The sequence below is a fragment of the Paramormyrops kingsleyae genome, chromosome 3, assembly GCF_048594095.1.
Source record: "Paramormyrops kingsleyae isolate MSU_618 chromosome 3, PKINGS_0.4, whole genome shotgun sequence".
NCBI classification, from domain to species: Eukaryota; Metazoa; Chordata; class Actinopteri; order Osteoglossiformes; family Mormyridae; genus Paramormyrops; species Paramormyrops kingsleyae.
In genome coordinates, this window is record NC_132799.1 from 33,454,788 (window position 1) to 33,476,556 (window position 21,769).

At 39.4% G+C, this 21,769-nt stretch overlaps 1 protein-coding gene across 2 annotated transcripts in view; it reads left to right on the forward strand.

Moving 5' to 3' along the window:
* Nucleotides 1-17,451: 17,451 nt before the first annotated feature.
* Nucleotides 17,452-21,769, forward strand: part of LOC111837177 (protein O-mannosyl-transferase TMTC2-like) — a 31,589-nt gene continuing 27,271 nt past the window's right edge. For both annotated transcript variants that reach the window (XR_011989612.1, XM_023799025.2), the window contains exon 1: nucleotides 17,452-17,810. Coding sequence is in view for 1 of the 2 variants with exons in the window: in XM_023799025.2 (XP_023654793.2) it covers nucleotides 17,728-17,810 (83 nt within the window). In the remaining variant the exon portion in view is untranslated. The remainder of the gene's footprint in view (nucleotides 17,811-21,769) is intronic.

Sequence of the window (21,769 nt, forward strand, 5' to 3'; positions counted from 1 at the left end):
GCACCAAGACCTGACAAAGAGTCTCTGATGTGAGAGGCAGATGGTTGGAGATGGCTTCAAAATAAACCTTCAGAGGTTTAACATGATTTTTGTTTTGTCTGTCATATTCCAAAGACGTGCCAAATGTTTCTTCATTTTTTCATTTGTTAAAACTGTTGGTATTTGGCTATTATATTTCATTTATACTACAGATTGTTATTTTCTTTAAGGAGGCAATATTCAATATATGAGCAATGTATATTAAATGAAATGGTGGTGAAGAAGGTAACACACTCATCAGACACATTCTGTTGTCTAGGAAGCAAACCGTGCTTCTCCTGAACAGAACATCATTCTCAGGCTAAACGTTACCTTATATTCCAATGGACCTGTTCTGAGGTTCTAATGGGATTCAGCTCTGTCCAGCTTATTGCCTGCTACTCAGAAGTGGATGAGCTTTGGCTGGGAACATCCACAATAATGCTGACGGTGTTATTGCCGAAAAATAGAAGGAGCCTTCTGAGCTTCTGCCTGGGAACTAAGAATCCACTTTCTGAATTTTTTGACATCTCTGTCCTCTTAATATTCTCGGCAGCTGGATTTTGTCTTCACTTTTAGCATCTGCAATATTTCAGCCCTACAAATGCTTGAATATGTATTTATGTCAAGTTTTGCTGTAAATATCTGGGTCCTTAAAAAGCCTTTATGAGGCTGTGGTGTCTGTTGTTGGACAGCTGCTCCATGACATATGGAGGGTCAACACTGACTGTATAAAACAGTAATAAAGAATATGATTCATTTACTGTACCAGTCAAAAGTCTGGAAATACCTGCTTTTAATACATTTCTCTCTATTTTAGTTATGCTATTCACCCAATAGCAAAAGGCCTTGAGAAAATGAAGCAATCCATATAAATAAGATACTTACTAACACTACATAACCTTGCTTAGGGTCTCTATCATATTGAAAAACAAATGATTTTCATTAGGTGTGTCTGACCTTTTGACTAGTGATAATTACTAGGATCATATGCAGTGGTGGGCACAACTTACTGAAAAGTTAGCTTTAACCAGTAATCCACTAATTCCAAAGTTTAATTCAATAAACCACTAAAAACATTTAGCGTATGGTAATGATAAGTGCTAACTGCTAACTTTTATTATATGAATTTAGCTTTCAGCTTGGTTATTGGCTCTGAAACCCTTAAAAACATACGTAGAGATTTAAACTTTTAACCTTTTTAACACTGAAGTCCCATCTGTTGAACTAGAGTGAATCCCATGGGATTTTTAGGACTTAACCAATAATTGTATTCTGTATCATTAGGTATCATTGGAATCTGTGCTGAAATTTTCTTTCTATGATATTCTGTCTGTGAGATATAAGCGTTTTTTTTGAAGAAGCCTGATTTCACAACCTGCCCCTGCAAACATTTTGCCCTCAGTGAAGCCATTTGGGGACTACAAACATGGCGCCGTTTATCCAGAACTACAAAGGAGGGTCTCAGCTCTTTATTAGTCTATAGCTCTGTCAATCAGAACCTGGGCAATACAACTGGGGGCCTATATCACGAAGCAGGATTTCTGGCCTAGCTGGTGAACTTGTCAAATTTAAGGTAGTCTGGGCTAAATGTAAGTGAACAAAGATAAAGTACATTTAAACTAGGGTACCTTAAATCTGACAAGTTATTCATCTACACAAGAAATCCAGCTTCATGATACAGATCCCCATTCTCTGCTTGGTTCAGGATACCCCAGTTTGAATGGACACTATGTTCGTTCACTGTCATTACCTACCTTACCTTACCTTAAATCTGACAAGTTATTGACCAAGCATATTTTGTGTTTATATATAGTCAGCCAACAGCATGCCAGATAGATTGTTGCAGACACGCTCACGACAGACAGAAACAAATATGTATGATTTTAGGGTTTACAATCATTTTTGATCATTAAACTTTATTAATTTTAACTGCAAAAAATGTTACAGTCCACAGAGCTAAATTTAGCGGAAGCTAATTGGTCCGTTAATGGTTTTCAGAATTAGCAGAAAAAGTTAGCTTCACTAATTAGCGGTTAGCAGCTTAGCGGAATCCAGCCCACCTCTGGTCATATGCCTGTCAACATACTTACAGCTTCACTCTTGTATATCTGAATCCACATTTTTTTCTGATAAATTTATTAGATGTTTCTGTTTTTGTCTATTACTGCATATTTATCTTTAAAATAATACATTGCAGGGACACTACTATCTTCCTTCCCCAAGTTTGCTCATCTTTCTGATTCACTGTACATCATTACCTTCTTATAGCATGCTAGCATTTCAAGTATTATGCTGAAACACACATAATGTGTTAATAACTTAAGTCTCTTGTTTAATCCATGTAATATAGCATGCACTGGTGTGTCACACTGGACAAAAGCAAAATGTATGCAAATGAAAGATACGACTGTAAAACACATTGTTAACATGCTGCTTCAGTATAGTGCTGTGTAGAATTGTGCACCGTTTGTAACATTAAATCCTAATGTCAGGAAATTGGTGAATATATGACGCAAATGAAAGCTTTCTGCTGATATATACATGCACATTTCTGCACTTCTCCCACATTTTCGCTTAATTAAAAATGTGCTTGGCACATTTCACATTATAAAGCTTTGAAATGAGTTAGCATTGAGTACCAGGCTGCCCATCACGCAGTGCCAGCAGGGCACTGGGAAATAACGTCTTCTTTCCACAATGCTGCCAACTGTCTGGGATAAACAATAACCAGCAGGATTTGAGTATCTGGACCAACAGCAAGTCAGAAGGCTGTACCACGTCGCTCTCTCCCGCTCGTAACTCTGGCGCGGTTCCCAAACCCTGCTGTCTCCTGCCAGACGTTCGTACTTCTGCACTGGGGCATCCATGGTCCTCTGGAGTGGCCATAGAGTCTGAAGGCTGCTGTGAACGTCCAGAAAAAGACAGGAAGTTTAGTGCTGATACCCAAGAGACGGCGCCACGAAGACATACTCAGCTTGGCCGCCACACCTGTGCACGCTGCTAAGCTTTGTGTGCTTTTTGCTTGCATTTTTGTAGCGAAGTCCAAGTCAGACCCTACAAAACGCTGCCAGGTAGCATGAGTCCCTTTGAAAAGCATGCCACACTCAAACAGCCCTGTCAAATCCTTTGAAAACCACACAGACACTCACAGCTGTGGATTTTTCCCATGGTTTGAAATATTACAGTGATGTGCTGAAGCCTTTTATTGTGTCTAAAAGTCTAAAACACATAAACTGTAAGGTAGATCTTTGGAAACAGAAAGGTAAGTGAGTATTATATGTAACATGTAATATATGTATGGACGTACAGTATATTGTTAAACTTGCACAAACCTCTGTATTTATGACCTACCTGGCATTTATGCCTCTCTGTTGTGTATCTTGTGTCTGAAATTTATTCTCTGGCCACAGAAATTTAGATCAGAATATAATACAAAAGTAATTATAGTAATTAAAATGCCGGGCTTGGAATGGTGGTGCAGTTCAGACGTCTGGGACCAGCGTTCATTCCTCCTGAGCTCCTCCTGTGCAATTCTGCAGCTTCCTCCAGGTTCTGCACATCATCCAAACACATTTTCACAATCTAAGGTGAATTAAAGTTGCCAGATTGCCCAAAGGTATGAATGTGTGTATGACCTGCAAAGGGTTGGTCAAATTATGCACCAAATGTGGATTTATTACTGGATTAGGTGAAAATGTATTAACCAATTAATATCCCGCAATCTGAAGCTAAATATTATTGGTTGATAATTTTGGACATTTAGAGTGGTTGATATAGGTCTACAAACTTCATAACTTGGCTCCATATAAGTAGCTATTTTCATTCAATTGGACACATAAGCCTTTTGGATAATGTAACAAGGTTTCAATGGAAATAGTAACAATAATAAAAAAGTAAATGTAGGTCAAAATTGATTAAATGGACTATTTTTATGTCTACTGAGTGGTTAAATCACTGGCTGAAAAGGACACAAGATGTTTGATATTTGGGGAAACATATTCCAGTCATATTCCCTTCTTGATGTTGTTATATACACCACTTATGAGTGGTTTTGTGTGCAAATGTGGGCTGTAAAGGTTATTTAATGCAACTGGGTTTTTGTAGTACAAAAGCCCCCCAGTGAATTGTAATTCATGGCGGTTTTTTGGATAAGCCTTTGGAAAGATACGTGCGAGGTATGAGCGGAGACAGCTATACAGAACCATGCGTGGCGTTTACAAGGCCCAAGGGCTGCATTTCTGCAGCTCGCAGGCCCTGGGAAATTGGACCTTCTTTTGTAGTTTCCAAAGGATCAATAAGGTCATGCTGAGGGAAAGCCAGAGGGTTTTGTCTGTATGCTCCAGGGACGGACATTCTGGGTGAGCAGATATCAGTAAATGTCTGAAAGTTCTTCCGCATGTAAAGAATGATAAAGGTATTCTAAATAAATAATGCTGGAAAATGCAGATCATGGTAAGTTTAAGCTAAATGTATTTGTTTGGAATATGACATGTATCGTATTTTTTAACGTTTTTTATTTCTATTCATATTTATTACGTGATATTTTTATTTCACTCGTATCAGATCAGGCAGATCATCTTCGCAATGTGGGTTCAGTAAATCGCCATCTTCTGTCTGTGGTAGCTATTTAGTCCACTGAGGACCCCACCAGAGACCTAGAGCCCCATCATGCTCTTACGCACTAATGCTAATGCTACTCCTGAAGTAACAGACGGAAACATGTGACAGCAGATGTACCACCTGCGATTGCTGGTATGGAAAAGTTAGAGAATATACAGAATTGAGTTGATTCAGTGACAGTTAGTACTTAAGTTTGAGGTTGTCTGTACAGCACTATTTCTTTAATGTATATGAGGATAAAAAAGCTACTGGCATTTGAAACAAAGAAAATATACAATCATATATAATTACTTACATTTATCGTGTAATATCTAATGTACAATCTCATATACAGTACACATTTCTTATTATTATGGCATTAATATCATTTATATTCAGAGCTTTAGACTCAAGGAAACACTATCCTTTACATGGAATTTCTGACTATGGTCGTCATCTAATGGAAAAATGTGATTCTTGCCAGCAGTCCTCGGCACATCCCTCTCTCCGAGCCGGATAAATCCAGATGTGCTGTACAGCAGGTTCTTGGGTCCGGGGGCTGTACTGTAATTCCATCGCCAGGCGCTGTTTGCAGGCTCTGGCCATCCTTATGGCCCAGCATCCTGACTGTAACGGAGATCGCCTTCCCCATGCTGCCCATCATGGTGCAAAGAGACAATGGCTCAGTCACTCTGTCCCCTTCCGTCAGATCGCAGGGGGTCGCAGGCTGCTCATCCCCCCCCCTTACCTCCTCATGTTAGCTTAAGCATGAGAAATGTCTTAGAATACAACACTGTACAAAAGTATCAGGCAGGCAAAGAAATTCATGTTTAAATGATCCTCATATGTTTTCTGTCTGTCAAAATGTGTCCGTTTCGCCATTACAAAACCTCTCCTAATGTCAACCAAGTATTTGCAGCGGTTGTCCAATACCCCCATGCATTTTTTGACTCGAACACTACCACACCATGTTTGGCTAATCAATGCCTTATTGAGTTATTTGACTATTTATTTTAATTAATTAGGAGAGCTGGAGGTGAAATTTAACAAATCCATAGAATGGCCAGGTTGTGCTACTGCATATCTTACGTATGTTCTAATGTTGAATTGTTTTTTTATCAGCAAATATACACTTACTATCCAGACAAATAGTTTAAAATATTGTCTGTACCAAAGACTTTTACAATACTATATGTCTGCTTATTTGACTCGTTTCAGAATGCGATTAATCTTGAGTATTTGCTACGATCCATATCATGTGAAAGTTTCAGAAGGGTTTGTCAATGAGATAATGGATTTTTTTCTGGTGAAGTTCTATCCCTTAGCAAGGAATTTCTTACTATGTTTGTCATCTGATGGAAAAATAGCATTCGTGCCAAAAGTTCTCAGAAACATGTTTAAATCCAAGCAGGATACATCCAGATGTCTTTTTAACAAAGGTACTTCATGCTTAGTGATTTTAATATTATTAAAAATTCTTAGGAAAATGCTTTAACAGTGTGGAGCACATGAAAAATGTTTATGGAAACCTTGTTCTCCCCTGCTGAGATATGGGCATTGTGTGATTTGTACAGCCACCGGACAGAACCGTGATAAGGGTTAAACAGTCAACGGATGTTAAGGATCAGTGTCCCTGACATGCTTTGAAGGGGCTTGTGCTGAAAGAGTTTTGCTTCCAGGATATTTAGTAGGTGATGGAGAAAAAAATGAGCAAAACATTGTTTCCAAGTCCCACTCCAGCCATTAGCATGACTGATGCTGTATCAAGTTTCAGGAATCGAAAATTTAAGAATTCTCAAGTGTGAGGCCCAATTTCAGTGTTGGCTTTTCAGTAATACTGCCATCCCACGGAGACTCAAGGCTGTCGGATGAGGGAATCTTTGTTTTCTTGCTGCACAGCTTATTAGGGTGACGTATTTCTGTCCACCCATACTGTAGACAAGTGTGTGAGGTGACAGATGAGACAGAAACAGGAAGTCCTCAAGGTCAAGGCACTTTGATGCATTGAAAACTGATTGAGACTGTAATGTGCCGAGACACTTATTGTTTTTGTGATGGACTGGCATTCTGTCCAGGGTGTCCCCTGCCCTGTGCATTCTGGGATAGGTTCCAGGTTCTCTGTGACCTTGTACTGGATAAGAGCTTGTGAAGGATGGATAAATGTAAAACTTTTGTTGGTTCATTTGTCTTGAGTATTAGTTCTGCATAAACTGAAAGCTTGAAACATAACCAGTATTTATGGAAATAAATGTTAATAAAATACATTAAACATGAACAAAAAGTACAAATAAGTTTTGTGTACCATTAGGAACACTTTACCCCTAACCATAGAAACAAAACATCTTCAATCACTGCATCATTCCCATAAATGATTTCATATAACATTTTTATACATCCATTTTCTGTACCTCCCTGTCCTGTGCCGAGTCGACTTCATTTTAAAAATTAATGTGCATGTATGTTTATTAGCACTGTCAGACTGCAAGCACCCAAAAACATTTATGATAAAAATATGAATTTGGAAATTTGAACTTGCTGAATATCAGTGAACTGGAAAATGCAGATCACTCTCAAAACACTGAATGTCAATATACTACATAATTAAGGAAATACCGCATATAGGAGAATAGCTTTGGACTGAACGCAGATTTGGCCACACTGAGTTTTTCTTTCAGAATAACAATGACCAGAGAGGAGGAAAGAATGTTCTGTCTCGGGGTCACCCGTGGTATTCAGTATTCCATTTTATGCAGTCCTAAAGTTTCTCGGATTTTGGAATTCTTTCCAGAAATCCAGGATCGATGAAAGCATATATCAAAGCAAGATTCTTTCCCCTTAATATAAATGTTTCTGTCACGCAGTTCTGGCCAAACGCTCTCTGGCTGCGCTTTATTCTGCCATCTCAGTTGCCTTCCAGGTCTTGGGTTATTGATTGCCATGGAGTTTGCCCAGTCATGTGAATGGAAAAAGCTTTGAATTTGGTATAAAGAGAGCTGACCTCATGTAACTGCCTGCACCTGAAAAGCCATCACATTTGCAGTGGGAGACTCAGATGTCTCTGACCATACTGCATTTGCAGTGGGTCTCTGGTCAGATGTATCTGACTGCACTGGAGAACACTCCATGCTATTGGTAATGCGATCAGAAATATTTTCAAATCTAAGTTAATCTTCTGATTAATTAAAAAGGAATTGAAATCGATTGTTAAATGCGAAAAAACACCCAGCATGAGACAAGAAAGGTCATAGATTAAAAATGCAATTTAATAAAGAGGTTTCACATTTGCTTTTAGTCACTGAAGATGATACTCATTTTGTGTCCAGTGCAAAAGATGAGACAACTGTGCATTGTTCCACCATTAGTAAAATAGTGTTTATAGTAATCATACCAGTATAATAGCAGTAATATTAGTAACTCTTATTACAGCCTCCAATCAGTACTTATATTGTAGTATAGATGTTACTGTTCATGTATTGCAGCAAAGGATATTAAGTTCTACTTATGTCGTGTTGTGCAATGTTACACAATGATTACATTATCGTGAGTCGTTTGCATTGTAGTGTTTTACAGTATGTCTACCTTTGTAATGTTTTATAATGGATCACATGCACATAGCTGTTTATAAGAAGCCAATAGAGTGAGGTGATGTAGTGCTGCTGTCAGAGGCGGCTGCCCTCCTCCCTCCATCCCCGCAGTCCAGCTTCTGTGACCCTGACACAGTGTAGTGTGAGTTAAAGGTGAACGCTGTACTGTGTGAGTTAAAGGTGAACGCTGTACTGTGTGAGTTAAAGGTGAACGCTGTACTGTGTGAGTTAAAGGTGAATGCTGTACTGTGTGAGTTAAAGGTGAATGCTGTACTGTGTGAGTTAAAGGTGAATGCTGTACTGTGTGAGTTAAAGGTGAATGCTGTACTGTGTGAGTTAAAGGTGAATGCTGTACTGTGTGAGTTAAAGGTGAATGCTGGAGGTATGTCTGCAGTACTTCACTGGGCCTCATTGAGTGGAAATGGTCTGGTTTGGCGCCGTCCAGAGATGCCAGTTTCTGCATCTGCATACCGGCTTCTATGAGATGCCCATAGATATCGATGCACACGTCAAATCCATACCACAGTCTAGTGCCTGTTTGTATAGCCCTTGATGTAGCGTAGCTACCTGCAGAGCCTAACCTACAGCAAGATGTCCAATGACAATTCATTCAGCAAATGAACATGGATTGCAGCTATATTTAAGAGGCACAGAGCTGTAGGCTAGCTGTAAATTACTTTCAATAAAAGTATGTTCCTTTGACCTGAACTCCTTCTAGGTTCAGCGTGAAATTTAGTGGGATTTTTGGCTGTTTACCTACTAGAATGATATAGTCAAAATTTCTCAGGAATATTCCTATAAAATGTATAAATTATGTATGGAATTATTTCTTTGCCCAGTGAAGGTTGATGGGATTTTTTTTTTAAACTCATTATAGGTGAGAGAATGTCACAAACTTTAAAAAAGGCTTCACCAAAATCACCATTAGAGTAAACAGGGTTTTTAAACAAATAACCCCCCGCTTAATAAACAACGTTTATTATCTCTGCCCCCGCCACCCGTGTCAACTAGTTTGTTGCGCCAAAAAAATGTGGGTGATGAAGTTAAGCCAGTTGACAACCACTGACATAAAAAAACAATAACAAAAATCACATGATGTAAGAAATGTGGCTATTTATAGAATAAAGGAAATGAAGAAGTGCATTTTGGTGAATGTCATGCATCCTGTAGCCAAAACATGAAAATGTCTTGGAGGATATTGCTAACTGCAACTGTGCTAACATAATGTTCCAATAATACATGAATTATTCTTCCTTTTATAGGCCACTAGAACATAACCACATCCGCATATGACATCTCTGTATTTCTTCACAATAAAATTTTTATAAGTAAGCTTACTCAGCTGTAATGTCCTCCAGCTTTGGATCTCACCAGAAATCAGAAAGGTGGTTTGTATGCTTCTGAAACGCCCATCAGAAATAGCTTCCGCCTCCCACCGGTCCATCTGGATCCTATTTGCTTAGGGGAACCTGCCATAAATAAACCGCATCACACACAGGGTGGTCATGTGGTCTTAACTAAAGTGGGGAATGAGCTCTGACAGTAGCTGTGTCATTGCTGATGACGGTCATAGGGCCAGGGTTCAGAAGACCACCCAGAAGCTGGTTTACTGTCAGAGTTGGGGAAGTTACTCACAAAAGTAATACAAGACAGAAAGTACAAATCCAGACCAAAGTTTTGTTTCAACCAACCAGTTGAGCATAATGAGTCACAGTCACAGAGTACTCAACTGGTTGGTTGAAATAAAACCCTGGTCTGGATTTTTACTTTCTGGACCTGAACTTTCCACCTCTATCTTTAATTCATTATAATTATTCATTAACTTCCCCAACACTGTCTTCTGTGTCCAAATGCACAAAATACACGTAAAATTTAGTTTAATTCTTTGTTAATTTACTAATATATTTTTTTTATTGAGGTCACCGCAGAATACGCCCAATCTCGTATTTGTGCAAGCTATCTTATCTCACTGCAGCTGTATAATATAAAACAACACCAATTCTTGGCAAAATGTAAGAGCACAGACTATAGACATCAACTGTACGAGCACAAACAAGATGATTACTAGGACAGAGACTGACTAAACTTTGATACTGTGAACAGACTTGCCAAAACTTCTTAGTGCTCCTGGAACTATGACTGAGAAGCCTTTCCAACTTCAGACAATAATTACATTGGATTTCACAATAAAACACAAGGAGATTATGTTAAATATTTACTTGAGCATTTATGTGAATTCTTTTTTGTATCTACATTTGATTTTTATGTAATTTTCTTCGTGTGGGTTTGCATGAGTGTGTGAGAAAAGAGGACCATGAGAAAATGAGTGATATACCAACAACGAGAAAACTGTATGATCCATTCGGTTTACCATAAACTTTGATGTTGCCTTGTGAACATGATTATCACATGCTGTCTATTAGAAACAAGAATCAACACTGTTTGATATTTTTATCAAGGGTTTACTGTCAGATATGACCTTTAAAAAAAATCACAGTAATTGTTGCTTTTGTTATGTCGAAATAATATTGTAGAAACTGCAATTGTACAACAAAGTGTCTGTTTGCACAGGTACATATTAACTGCACCTTTTCCAGATTTAATACTGGGTAAATAATAACTATATCCCTTGGGCTGATACATAAATTGTAGCAACATTTTCTAAACTTAGTTTACCTAAATCTAGTTTACAGTATCTTCGGTTTTCATAATATCCTTATTGGACTGATTTTTATTTAATGAATTTGTATATTTTGCATTCACACATTTTGCATATAAGACTGAAACGATTTTTCAAATAAATATTTTTACATTGAACTGGATGTACTGGCATCCAGTTGAGGGTACACTGCTTGTGACCAGTGCAGGGTTTTACCAGTGCATGTTCCTCAGCCTGACCTGAACCACACTGTGCTTGAAAAAGGGGTCATTCAGTGCCGTTAAAGGCAGGTACTCAGGCCCCCCCCCCCAGCTTCCCCCCTCTGCATGTACCTGGACTTGTGCTGCCTGGGATTGGGCCCTGCCCCACTACACCCCTGTCATTAATGTGCATTTGGGGAACGTTAATAATGTTACGGACATGTAAATGAATGAAAATCTCATGCCAGCCAGTTTGGTGACACTATTTCAGTTAACAGACAGATAAATTCTACTTTTTTGCCTCTGGACCCAAACCTTCGCAGTGAGAGTGATGTTACACTTTTAGCTCAAGTCCTATGGGTTTTAAAGAATATTGTAGCTTGGGAGGTACAAAACAGGATTTTGACCCAATAGTTTTATGTGCAGCAGCATAAACAGGCTAACCCAGAAACAAGATACATCAGCTGTTCAATGGAAACAGTGCTAACAATTTAAACCAGTACTATGAGGTCCTGTCATTAAATGAACTGTAAATCACACTGCTGCTTACAGCCCCACTTACGCAAAGTCAGGTCCCAGAAAATAGGTCTTCACAGAAGCCAATGATCTCTATATTGCCATAGAGTCACTGAATAGAATGTTAACAAGAACAGACTTAACGACCCCTGCTATAAAATATATATGTATGAATTTCTAACTTTTTCCAAAGGGGGTTTCATTGTGCTTATTATTACTGAGAGATCTTTCACAGTTTCCAGATTGTAACTTGGACCTGCTACCTATTGACAGCTCTCGATGGAGACATAATGATGTCAGAGTGAGTTTAAGGCGGGGGCGGCCATGTTTAATTCCACACCATGTCCTGTAACTGCAGATGTTCTGAAACACAGTGGGCCGCTTTGAAGACCTGCCTTCCAGGTTTAGCACGTTTCATCTCTACCCAAAGGCTGAGTGTTGACAAGCCCCACTGTGTAACACATGGGTTTTCTCCTTTTTTTCTTCAACCAGTCCACAGTTTCTAAGGAATGTTCTCTTTGTGAACATGCACATTTCCAGAAGCAAAGGCGACCAGTTCAGGATGGGCTCTTGCACTCTTTGTGAGCCAGGGACCAGTAGGTCGTGCCATCATACCACATGAGGCCCTGTAATCGCAGCTTAAATATCACCACGCTTCAGCATGTGGTCTTAATTAAACTTCAAACCAGTTTCACACCCATCTGTTCTTCAGGTGAAGCCTGTATTTAAAAAAGTAATAAAATGCCAGAGAGCAGAGAAGATGAAAAGCCTGTTCCAATGTTCTTCCTGTGGAATCCAGACACACTCCTGCCCATTTTTCTGCTAACTCCAGGGTCAGCAAGTCTGTTCACTTTATTCCATGCCAGATAATCCAAGTTCAGGCGGAACATGGAAGGGAGATCTGAGGCTGATTTGATGTAAAGGGCATGCAAGATGGCGTGGCTGGGAGCAGACGCTGTTGTTGCTACTGCACAGACCCTGGAAAGTGTGAAATGGGGCACTGAGCAAATCACTAGGACAAAACTGCCCACCCTGCAGTACATCTATATCCAACAATGTTCATCCAGGGCATCTAGTATTATCAAAGCCACTCAGTAGCCACAACATAAACTGTCCCAGGGGCTGCACTCAGGTCGGACTGAAAGGCTGAGGAGAAGCTGCGATCCCCAGCACAGTAGGATCATTAACACCACTGATTACAATAACCCATAACTACAACCTCAACAATTTTCTTCTAACTTTACTTTTTATATATTTCTGCATTTTTAGTAATTATTCAGTTAACTTTTATATTTTTTTTCTCCTTCTACCTTTCTACGTTTGTTGCACTGTCTGGAGTAGCGGAACTTTCGTTTCACTGCTATATACCAGTACTTTCATATATGTGACACATAAAAATCTCAAATCTTGCAGCCCTTATCTTAATTGTGAGGTTTCACCTGTTATTTCACCTTACAGAAAAATTTTAAGCATTAATTTGTGGTGTTAAGGCTTTGATGCCCCAGCAAAACTCAAATAAAGCTTGGCTTACTTATGAAGTCGAGCAGACTTAGAATTTGGTTTGGCTTAGCCATGGATTCACCTGCAATTCTGTGCTTGCTTTCTCTTCAGTTTTGCAATAACAAAAGTTCACTTTGTTATTTCATAGCACAGTCCTGGGAATAAAACAGTGCCGAATAATGCTGTAAGTTGCTACATTCCAGAACAACTTGGATCTTTTATCTATGGCATATTACCTATTGACGTCTCTCCATGGAAGCCATAAAGTCCAATCAGATTAATGGTGTATGTCTTATGCAATGCATAAACAAACCTGAAGGGGGAGACATTTCCCAGATATAAGACGTGCATAGAATGGCCCCTCAACTTCTGCTAGTCCTTCACCTTAATTATGCTGTACATTAGCCAAGATTCCCAGCTTTAAAGAAATCAGAAACAATAAATAAACTGAATGTAACACCATTAAGAGTTTCAAGATTGTTCTCATCATTTCTCTTGACAAAATGCTGCTGTTTGACTCTTTTAGTAAGGTTGATGTGTTTTGTCCAATTAAATTCTTCCCTCACACCCCCTTACACTCCTAAACTCAAGCTGATTGACCCCCTGCTATCATGTACCATGCTTCAGATAAAATCAATTCTGCCATTTGTGTATTGCATCGCCAGATGGAGCACATATGAACACAGCATGAAGAATGCACTTTTTCACTCTTTGGGAATATAATTCAGACACAACGAGAAACACTACACTCATCCGTGAATTCACGTGCAAACAGAGAGTCAGATGAGCTTCATTTTGAATGTAAAAGCTGTATGATCATGACCAATGCCATTTTCCAGAGGCATGAGTCTATTCAAGGAAGCATTTTGCTGGACAGAGTGCCCCTCAAAGGATACTTACACAGATTCAGTTACAAAAATAGCATTTTAGAAATTCCAGTTAATCTAACTGTCAGTCTTTGAACTGCAAGAGGAAACTATAGTACCCAGAGGAATCTCATGCAACACAGCAAAGAGTGCGGGCACCCCCCCAGTCAGGAGGCAGGATTCAAACCCCCAACCCTGGAGGTATGAGCTAGCAGAGCTACTTCATCTACCAATGAACAAGTGAATAAATTACCCTATAATGTCAATTCCCCGATACTGGTGATAGTTCACATTAAAAATACATATATAGACGCTCCCCAGGTTACAATGGTCCATGTTACGATATCTTCACTTTAAGTGGTTATTCCAATTCCATTCTGTTTTTCACTTTCACTTTCAGTACATTATTCAATAAATTACATCAGATATTCTGCATTTTATTATAAAATAGGCTCTATATTAATGATTTTGCCCAACTGGAGGCTAATGTAAGTGTTCTAAGCATGTTTAAGGTAGGCTAGGCTAGGCTATGACGTTTGTTATGTTAGGTGTTCTGTATTAAAATGCATTTTCACCTTACAATAGGTTTATCGGAACATAACCCTATCGTAACTCGATGAGTGTCTGTAATCCTTAAATTAAAATAGTCAAGCAACTATGTACTGTAGAAAAAGCCAGAACATTTAAAGTTAAAAACAGAAGCTTTTTAAAGTCATTCTCTGGAATATGCCTCATCAGGACTGCATCACAGTTGAATTGGTAAAATGTGTTGCGTGCAAAACCACGTCAATATTGGTGGTGTTGAGGGGGTGGGCTTCGGGCAGGGGGGTCTGGGGTTTAGGGTAAACGGCAGCTTTGCTGACAGGTACCTGAGATGCAGCCAAAAGGAACCAGTGGCCAGTATCCCCCTCCCCAGCAAACGGGGATGCCAGCTGGAGCAGATGGCTGCCCGTTTGGACGTAGCTTTGCCTAAGGAGCCGTGTTTGGCCCCTGCTGTCTTCTGGCATACAAGGGGAGCCTCTCTGCTTGACCCCTTCACTGTCCAAGGCGCCAGGCTAGAGTGGAGGCCAGACATGATGAACGGAGATGACAGGACTGTCACAGCCCCCCTAAAGATGGCTGTTGATTCAACCATGCGATAGGTTACTGAGGGCTAATTTGAATACGTAAATAAGCCCCGACGCCAAGAACTTCAGTCTTCTGACTTGGGTTAGATAGACGGGAGGAGTGACGCTGGCAGAAGCCACGGCTGTGCCTGGCAAATCGCTTGTGGGAAGGAGGACCCACCCAAAACCCTCCTGTCCAGCTTGGTATAAAGATTCAATTAAGGCCACAATATCCCAGTGAGAATCTGCATCACAGACAGTAACCAGATGGCTTCAGCTAGACAGCAGTCTTCTCAGAGCGCGTTGACAGCAAACTGAAATGTTTGCCGCTCCGTCATGAAAGGGTTTAAGCAAACCCTTTCATGGCTATATTTCCATGGTACTGGATCCATCCATAATCATTTGATTTGGTCTATTTGAGCTAACGTTGCTTAACCAGTGTGGATAACCTGTAATCCCAATTCAATGCAATGTTATAAAAAATACTCAATATTTAATACTAATAGTATATGTTGGCAGATCTTGTATTTTTCAAGACTTTTGTTCTGATAACAAAAATTAGCAACAGACTCATAATATTGTCAATAAAATGCATAATAGAGTTAGGGTTAGTGACACAGGTCAAAGTGGCTGAGCCATCACAACATTTGTCACAAACGCCGACATCCTGAGGGCTTATGTTATTTATTTAAACAAAACCTTGCTTCTGGAGAATCTGGAACCGTGCATGGTTACAGGTCGTAACCTCATTTTAACGATTCTGACTCTGTCTGAGAGTCCTCTGAGAAATGAAAAGGAACTCTAGTGACATCAGCAATTAGTTGGTCATCCTAGACCCCGTGATGATCGTCAAGAGCCCTTCCATTCATTTGCCATGGGTGAGTCCGCCTCCATAGCAGTCGCATGTGGGGTCTCTGTCTTTGAACAGCAGTGAGCATCCTACATGATGCAGAGTAGGACCACTCTCCACCAATGGAGAATAAGGGGTATTTACCAGCCTATGTCCCACTGTCAACACTTAAAAGGTGCAGATGACTGGAGAGTAGTATCCCTCATATGATCTGTCTTCACTGGTGCTCAGTGGAACCTGAAACTGTAATTAATCATACTACAGAAAAGAAGGGTGAGATTAAACAGTGACATGAAAATTGAGACATTAAAGCCCATTGTGGGGGGGGGGGGGGGGGGGGGATTACTACGTGCCGTCGATCAATGATTTAAAGAAAGCCTCAATCGAAGCCCCATTTCTCCCATCTCTAGTCCTAAGGCAGGTTTCTACATGGATGCTTCTCAGTTTAGCTAATCAAGGCAATAGGCATAATCCCACGCTTTCACCAAGTGTTTGACCGATTAATTATGAACTCTAAGTTTGGCAGCTCAGTAATTTCTCTCTTACATGGTGGGTCTGAATGCAGAATATAATGAATGATGTGTACATCAGACTTGTAGTCTATGTCTGCTTTGACTTAGATGGGAACAACTGTTCTCATTTTTCTGAAGGCAAGCAGACCCCCGAACTGTGTGGACCACTGACAGAATGGGCTTCCCCCAACAGACTTATCAGCTTGTCAGACCTCTTCATGGGACACCTGAAGCTAAGCAGATCTGGCCTTAGACAGCAGTTGTATTGGAGACATCCTGAGGGCAAAGATGTGGCTGGGAGACGTCTATGAATCTGTAATGAGACTGTCTGGCCGAAACACCAACAGCAATGCCTCAGAAAGTTAAAGACGTGCATTGTGGATGATGCTGTCCTGTCCTTACTTTAACCTTTGCAATATCATAGTGATGCTTTTCACTCTTCTATACCTCTGTTCACATAATAACCCAGAGGCTTACCTCATTTCTTTGGGAAAATCTAGCTTTTTTGCCCTTATTTTGTCATACAATATGCATGCATAGATTTGGTGGTGGTTTGGTGAAATCTATTATATGTTCTAGCCATACGCAGAATAAAATAAAGAAAAGAATAAAGCAAGATGCATGTTTGAAAATTCTTGGGTATTTAAAATTAAACGCACACACTAATGTACAATGTAGGCCTACATACTGTAGCTTGACTAGTTTACCTAAATATAATACAAGACTGACACAATACCTGTTCCCGTACTATATAGCATTGCCATTCATTTTAAAAATTGAAGCTTCATTTACATAGTTATTGGTGCTATGCAAATATATGCAAATTATAGTATGCACTGTCGTCATTCCTTCACAGTTGCGTTATTTTAATTTGTGCTTGTTTATTAAATATTATTGTTTTAAATTAAACACATCTGGACGGAGAAAGCTTCAATAACGGGGACTCACGCTACTTGTTAGGGATTCAGGTCCATTCCCGGCGTGCACGCCAGATGCAGATGGGGCGGGTACAGTCACAAACGCCGGGGTGGGGGGGACCGGGGGGGCTCCAGCGAGCGCACCCAGGAGTCGCTCTGGGCAGGGCACTCTCCCCGCCGCCGAAACGCACCTCTCCGAAGCCGCCGCAAATCAAAATGGGTTAGAGAGGAATGATGCGTGGATTATAAATTCAGACTGATCTGAGAGGATGTGGACTAGGGATTTGCGGGCGCACAAAGACAAGGGAGAATAGTGAAAGGATTGCCACGGAGGAAACTGGACATACAGTTTCCCATTTACTTACTTTTCTTCCGTTTTCTTTTTCTTTTCTGAGAAATGATTGCAGAGCTGGTGTCAAGCGCAGTGGCTTTGGTCATCTATCTTAACACCTTGGGCGCTGATTTTTGCTACGATGACAGGTACGGAATTGCTCAGTCTTTATTATGGTATTCTGCACCTCATCGGTGATTGACTTGCGTCACGTTGAAAACACTCATAATAAAGTGCAGCTGCATGGGCGTCGTTAGGTCCGATCCCACGGGGCTATATCCCAGAACATTTTAAGCCGAGTATTTTAGCCCCGATGTCCAGCTTCCTTCAATATAAAAAAAAGTCAAGCCCCAGGTAAACTTGACTTAGCCCCTGATTTATTCAATAGTTGATTTAGTAGATTTAAAACTTATAAATCATATCTACTTTTACCGTACATCCTGATTTAACCTGTTTAATTAATGCATTTAATTGGCTTGACTATAATTCGTAACTTCATATGAATGACATCAATCGTGTAGTGTATGAATTAGTTATAAGCTAGTACAGTGTATACACCATCCATAATGATATACCAATAGTTGTTGGCTAAAGTAAAAGATTTATTTAGCTGAAAAGGATCATGCATTTATTTTCGTACGACACTCATTGATCCAGTAGGCTATGTTTTTTTTTTTTTGTAAGTATTTATACAGAAGTAAAAAAAATTTGAAGCAGGTCAAGCTAAGGACCACAAGACAGGATGCAGTGTTTTCCTGCTGAGATCTGAACTTTTAACCGTTTGGCCAGTTTCTTAACTGCTACACAATCCTTGTTTGAGACAAGAGTATCTATTACCGTATTTGCATGAGCTTTATGAATGTAATACACACACTACTCCACTGTTCTTGGAGATAATATAAAATGTCTTTTGTCTGATTTTTTTTTTTTTTTTTTACATTTGTTTAAAGTTTTTTAAAGAATAATAGATATGTTTTAACTACGCCTAGTTCGAATTGGACAGTAGTGAATTAATTGTACTTTTGTAATGGCTTTATTGCGTGCCTTCTCACAATTAAAATTATCGCTCATTAAAAAAATAAATAACTGAATGACACTTAGTCTGCTAACAACGTATTAGCCTTTCAAATTGGATGATGACTGCATGCAGACTTTTAAGATCTTAGAGAGCGTATATTAAATGTAACATCTTTATCGGCTGACCTAAAAATATGGAATAATAATGGCAAATTAAATAAAGATTTGTTTTTTATTCTACGGGTAAATAGTTACTCTTAAAATTGAGGCTGGGTGGCGTGGTGGTTCAGCGGATACCCTCAGGATTAAGGGTTTAAATCTCACTGCCGTGTACAGTATACCGCACTGTGCCCTTACCACCTGAATCACGTGACTGACCACCTGTTGCCGTTACCACCCGCGTCACGTGACACACCACCTTTTGCCCTTACCACCTAAGTTATGTGACTAACCAGGTGTCATGCTACTGGATTAAGTTTATAGGTTTTATTACAGTTTAAAGTAATTTTGTTTATTAAATGGTGACAAAATCCATAAAGGACGTAACATTACATAGGTCTCTGGTACTAGAAAAAAACACACAACATGATTTTTACAGAACCCTGTAACACAAGTTTTTTTTTTTTTTTAATCGACTACTGTTTTTTTAACTGTTTTAATTTTTATTTCTAAGAATGCTTAAAGTTACCTGCCAGTTCTGTACCTTTCATAAACTAACATAATTAACACACACAGAAGTTTGTACTCATATCTTTACAGGGACTGTCCATCCATTTCTATGGAAAAAAACCCTAATCCCAACAATGACAACCTTAACCCCTACCCATCCCTAACTATAACCATAACTAACCAAACAAGATACAAGTCTTTTGGCATTTTTAGTTTTTTAATTGCAGTCATAAATTTTTACAAAATCAAGTTTGGGGACCCAAGAAACTGATCAAAACAATGTTAAAATAACAGTGCGGACACTTGGTCCCCACAATATAATATAAACATAACCCACACACACACACACTCACCAGCATAATCATTCACCATGAGCAATCTTGAGAAAGAATTGAGAAAGAAGAACTTAGGAAAAACCAGCAAACTCCACAAACAAAGGACCTGGGGAGGGAATCGAAACCTCATCAGCTGGAGATGTGAGGCCACGTTGCTACCCAACCCTATGTGTATGCCCTATATATTGCTGGAGCAGTTTTTGTTTACACAACATTTGCTTCTTCAAAGCATCCAGGGAATTTTATATGACCGTTTATGGTGTAAGTGAAACAATGAACACCGAGCAATGCTGGCCCCTGCATTCATCATCGTTGACTGCTGAAGAGACGGACACATTAATAAAAAACATTGGTGACACACATGTCTGTTAGCTGTGGCATCTGAATGTTTTTTTGCATTTAGTAATTTTGTTAATCTTGTTCTCAAAAGTACTTTGACGTGCCTTCTGTTAAAAACACTGGGTACACCCAGCTGTACATCATGTGTTTAATGTGAACCAGAGGAGCCAAGCTACGTCTAATGAAAGAGTAGAGCTGCGAGTGGCTATATTATGGACAATCCTTTGCAACTCTTAAGTAACACCAAAGAAGTTCAGTCTGAAGTATTCAGCCCTCAAACAGATTTTAGCACATCTGATGGCTTCATTAAAGAGTACAAAAGAGAAAGCATGAACAAGAATGAGATCAAGGTTGCATCTTCTGACAATTCTGGTGTTCAGCATTATTTGTACAACAGTTCCTTCTGTGGCACACATTCTCAGCAGGGGACCTCAAAGGTTCAGCTATTGATATTTTATGGAATATAAAGCTTTTGATTAAAACAAAAGAAATTGCATAAAATGACGGCCGTCTGTTGGGCCGTTAGGTGGTTTCCTCAGGAGTCCGATCAGGAGGGGAAGTTCTCAGGTTTTAATTCCATGAAAGTTAATTGAAACAAGTTTCACATATGAGATATTTGAGCATCCATACATCTTACCTATCCATGCATCTTCCATAAATGCTTTGCACACACACACACACACACACACGTACAGACACACAAACATGCACACACTCAGATTCAAGCTCCCAACACTGAAAATAAGAGACCACTGTACCTTTTTCACATTCTACACTTAATTAACCTTGGAATCTTAACACAGAGATGAAATGAAAAGATATTAAAGAAGACAGAATTGACGCTTAATGCTTTAGACAAGATTTGAGTTCTTGCATCATTCTCAGAATTTTGCCCGGAATCATTTAATTGGGCTCATTTAAGCTGAAAATGGGAGCAGACTAGGAGTCTAATTTGGAAGGATAACATAAATTGATGGATATAATCTTGATCTGGGCTTTGGCTCTCTTCCTCCTAATGGGATTACCATTAAACAGGCATGTCTTAATAGGCAACTCTGGGGACTAGACCCAGTTTACTTAGAAAAACAGAGATAGGAATAGTTTGCTACACTGTGACACCTTCGTGGCTGCATTTACTCTGCTGTTTGTGGAATTTTGGAAGCCAGTGATGACCTTCATTGGATTATAGTGATGAATGGTGTTGTTTTTCTATGAGCCTCTAGCATACAGAACAAAAAATGGAAACAATGAAAAACAGGATTTGTTGTTGTTCCATTGATCTGCCCTAAAACCTCCAGATGGAATTCATCTAGTCAGTCTGTGGTGACCAGCACTCTTACTGTGTAGTAGTTAGTATGAAGTAGGCTAATTTACTTGTCTGCTCTGCAGTTGTCCCTGATGCTGATTATAATCCTCATGCTTTGTCTCATGACAGCTCCGGCCCATTATTATACATATATTATATCAGATAATATGATGTAAAGAGTAATTAATGACTGCACAATAAACCTTGAGCAGGAATAAAAATCAAAGCTCAAATCAAACACCTGCTTTTCTGTGTCTGTAAGAAGCCAGGAATTTTCAGTATTAATTTTTCCGATTCTCATACTGTTACAGCTGACAGGAAATCACAGAATATGTTTTGCCTTGGGCTGAATTATAGTCATAAAAAACATGTTAAAGTCATTCTGTCAAGATAAAAAATAAGCGTGTGCTGTACTTAATAAAAGCAGCCTTTTGTCCCTATA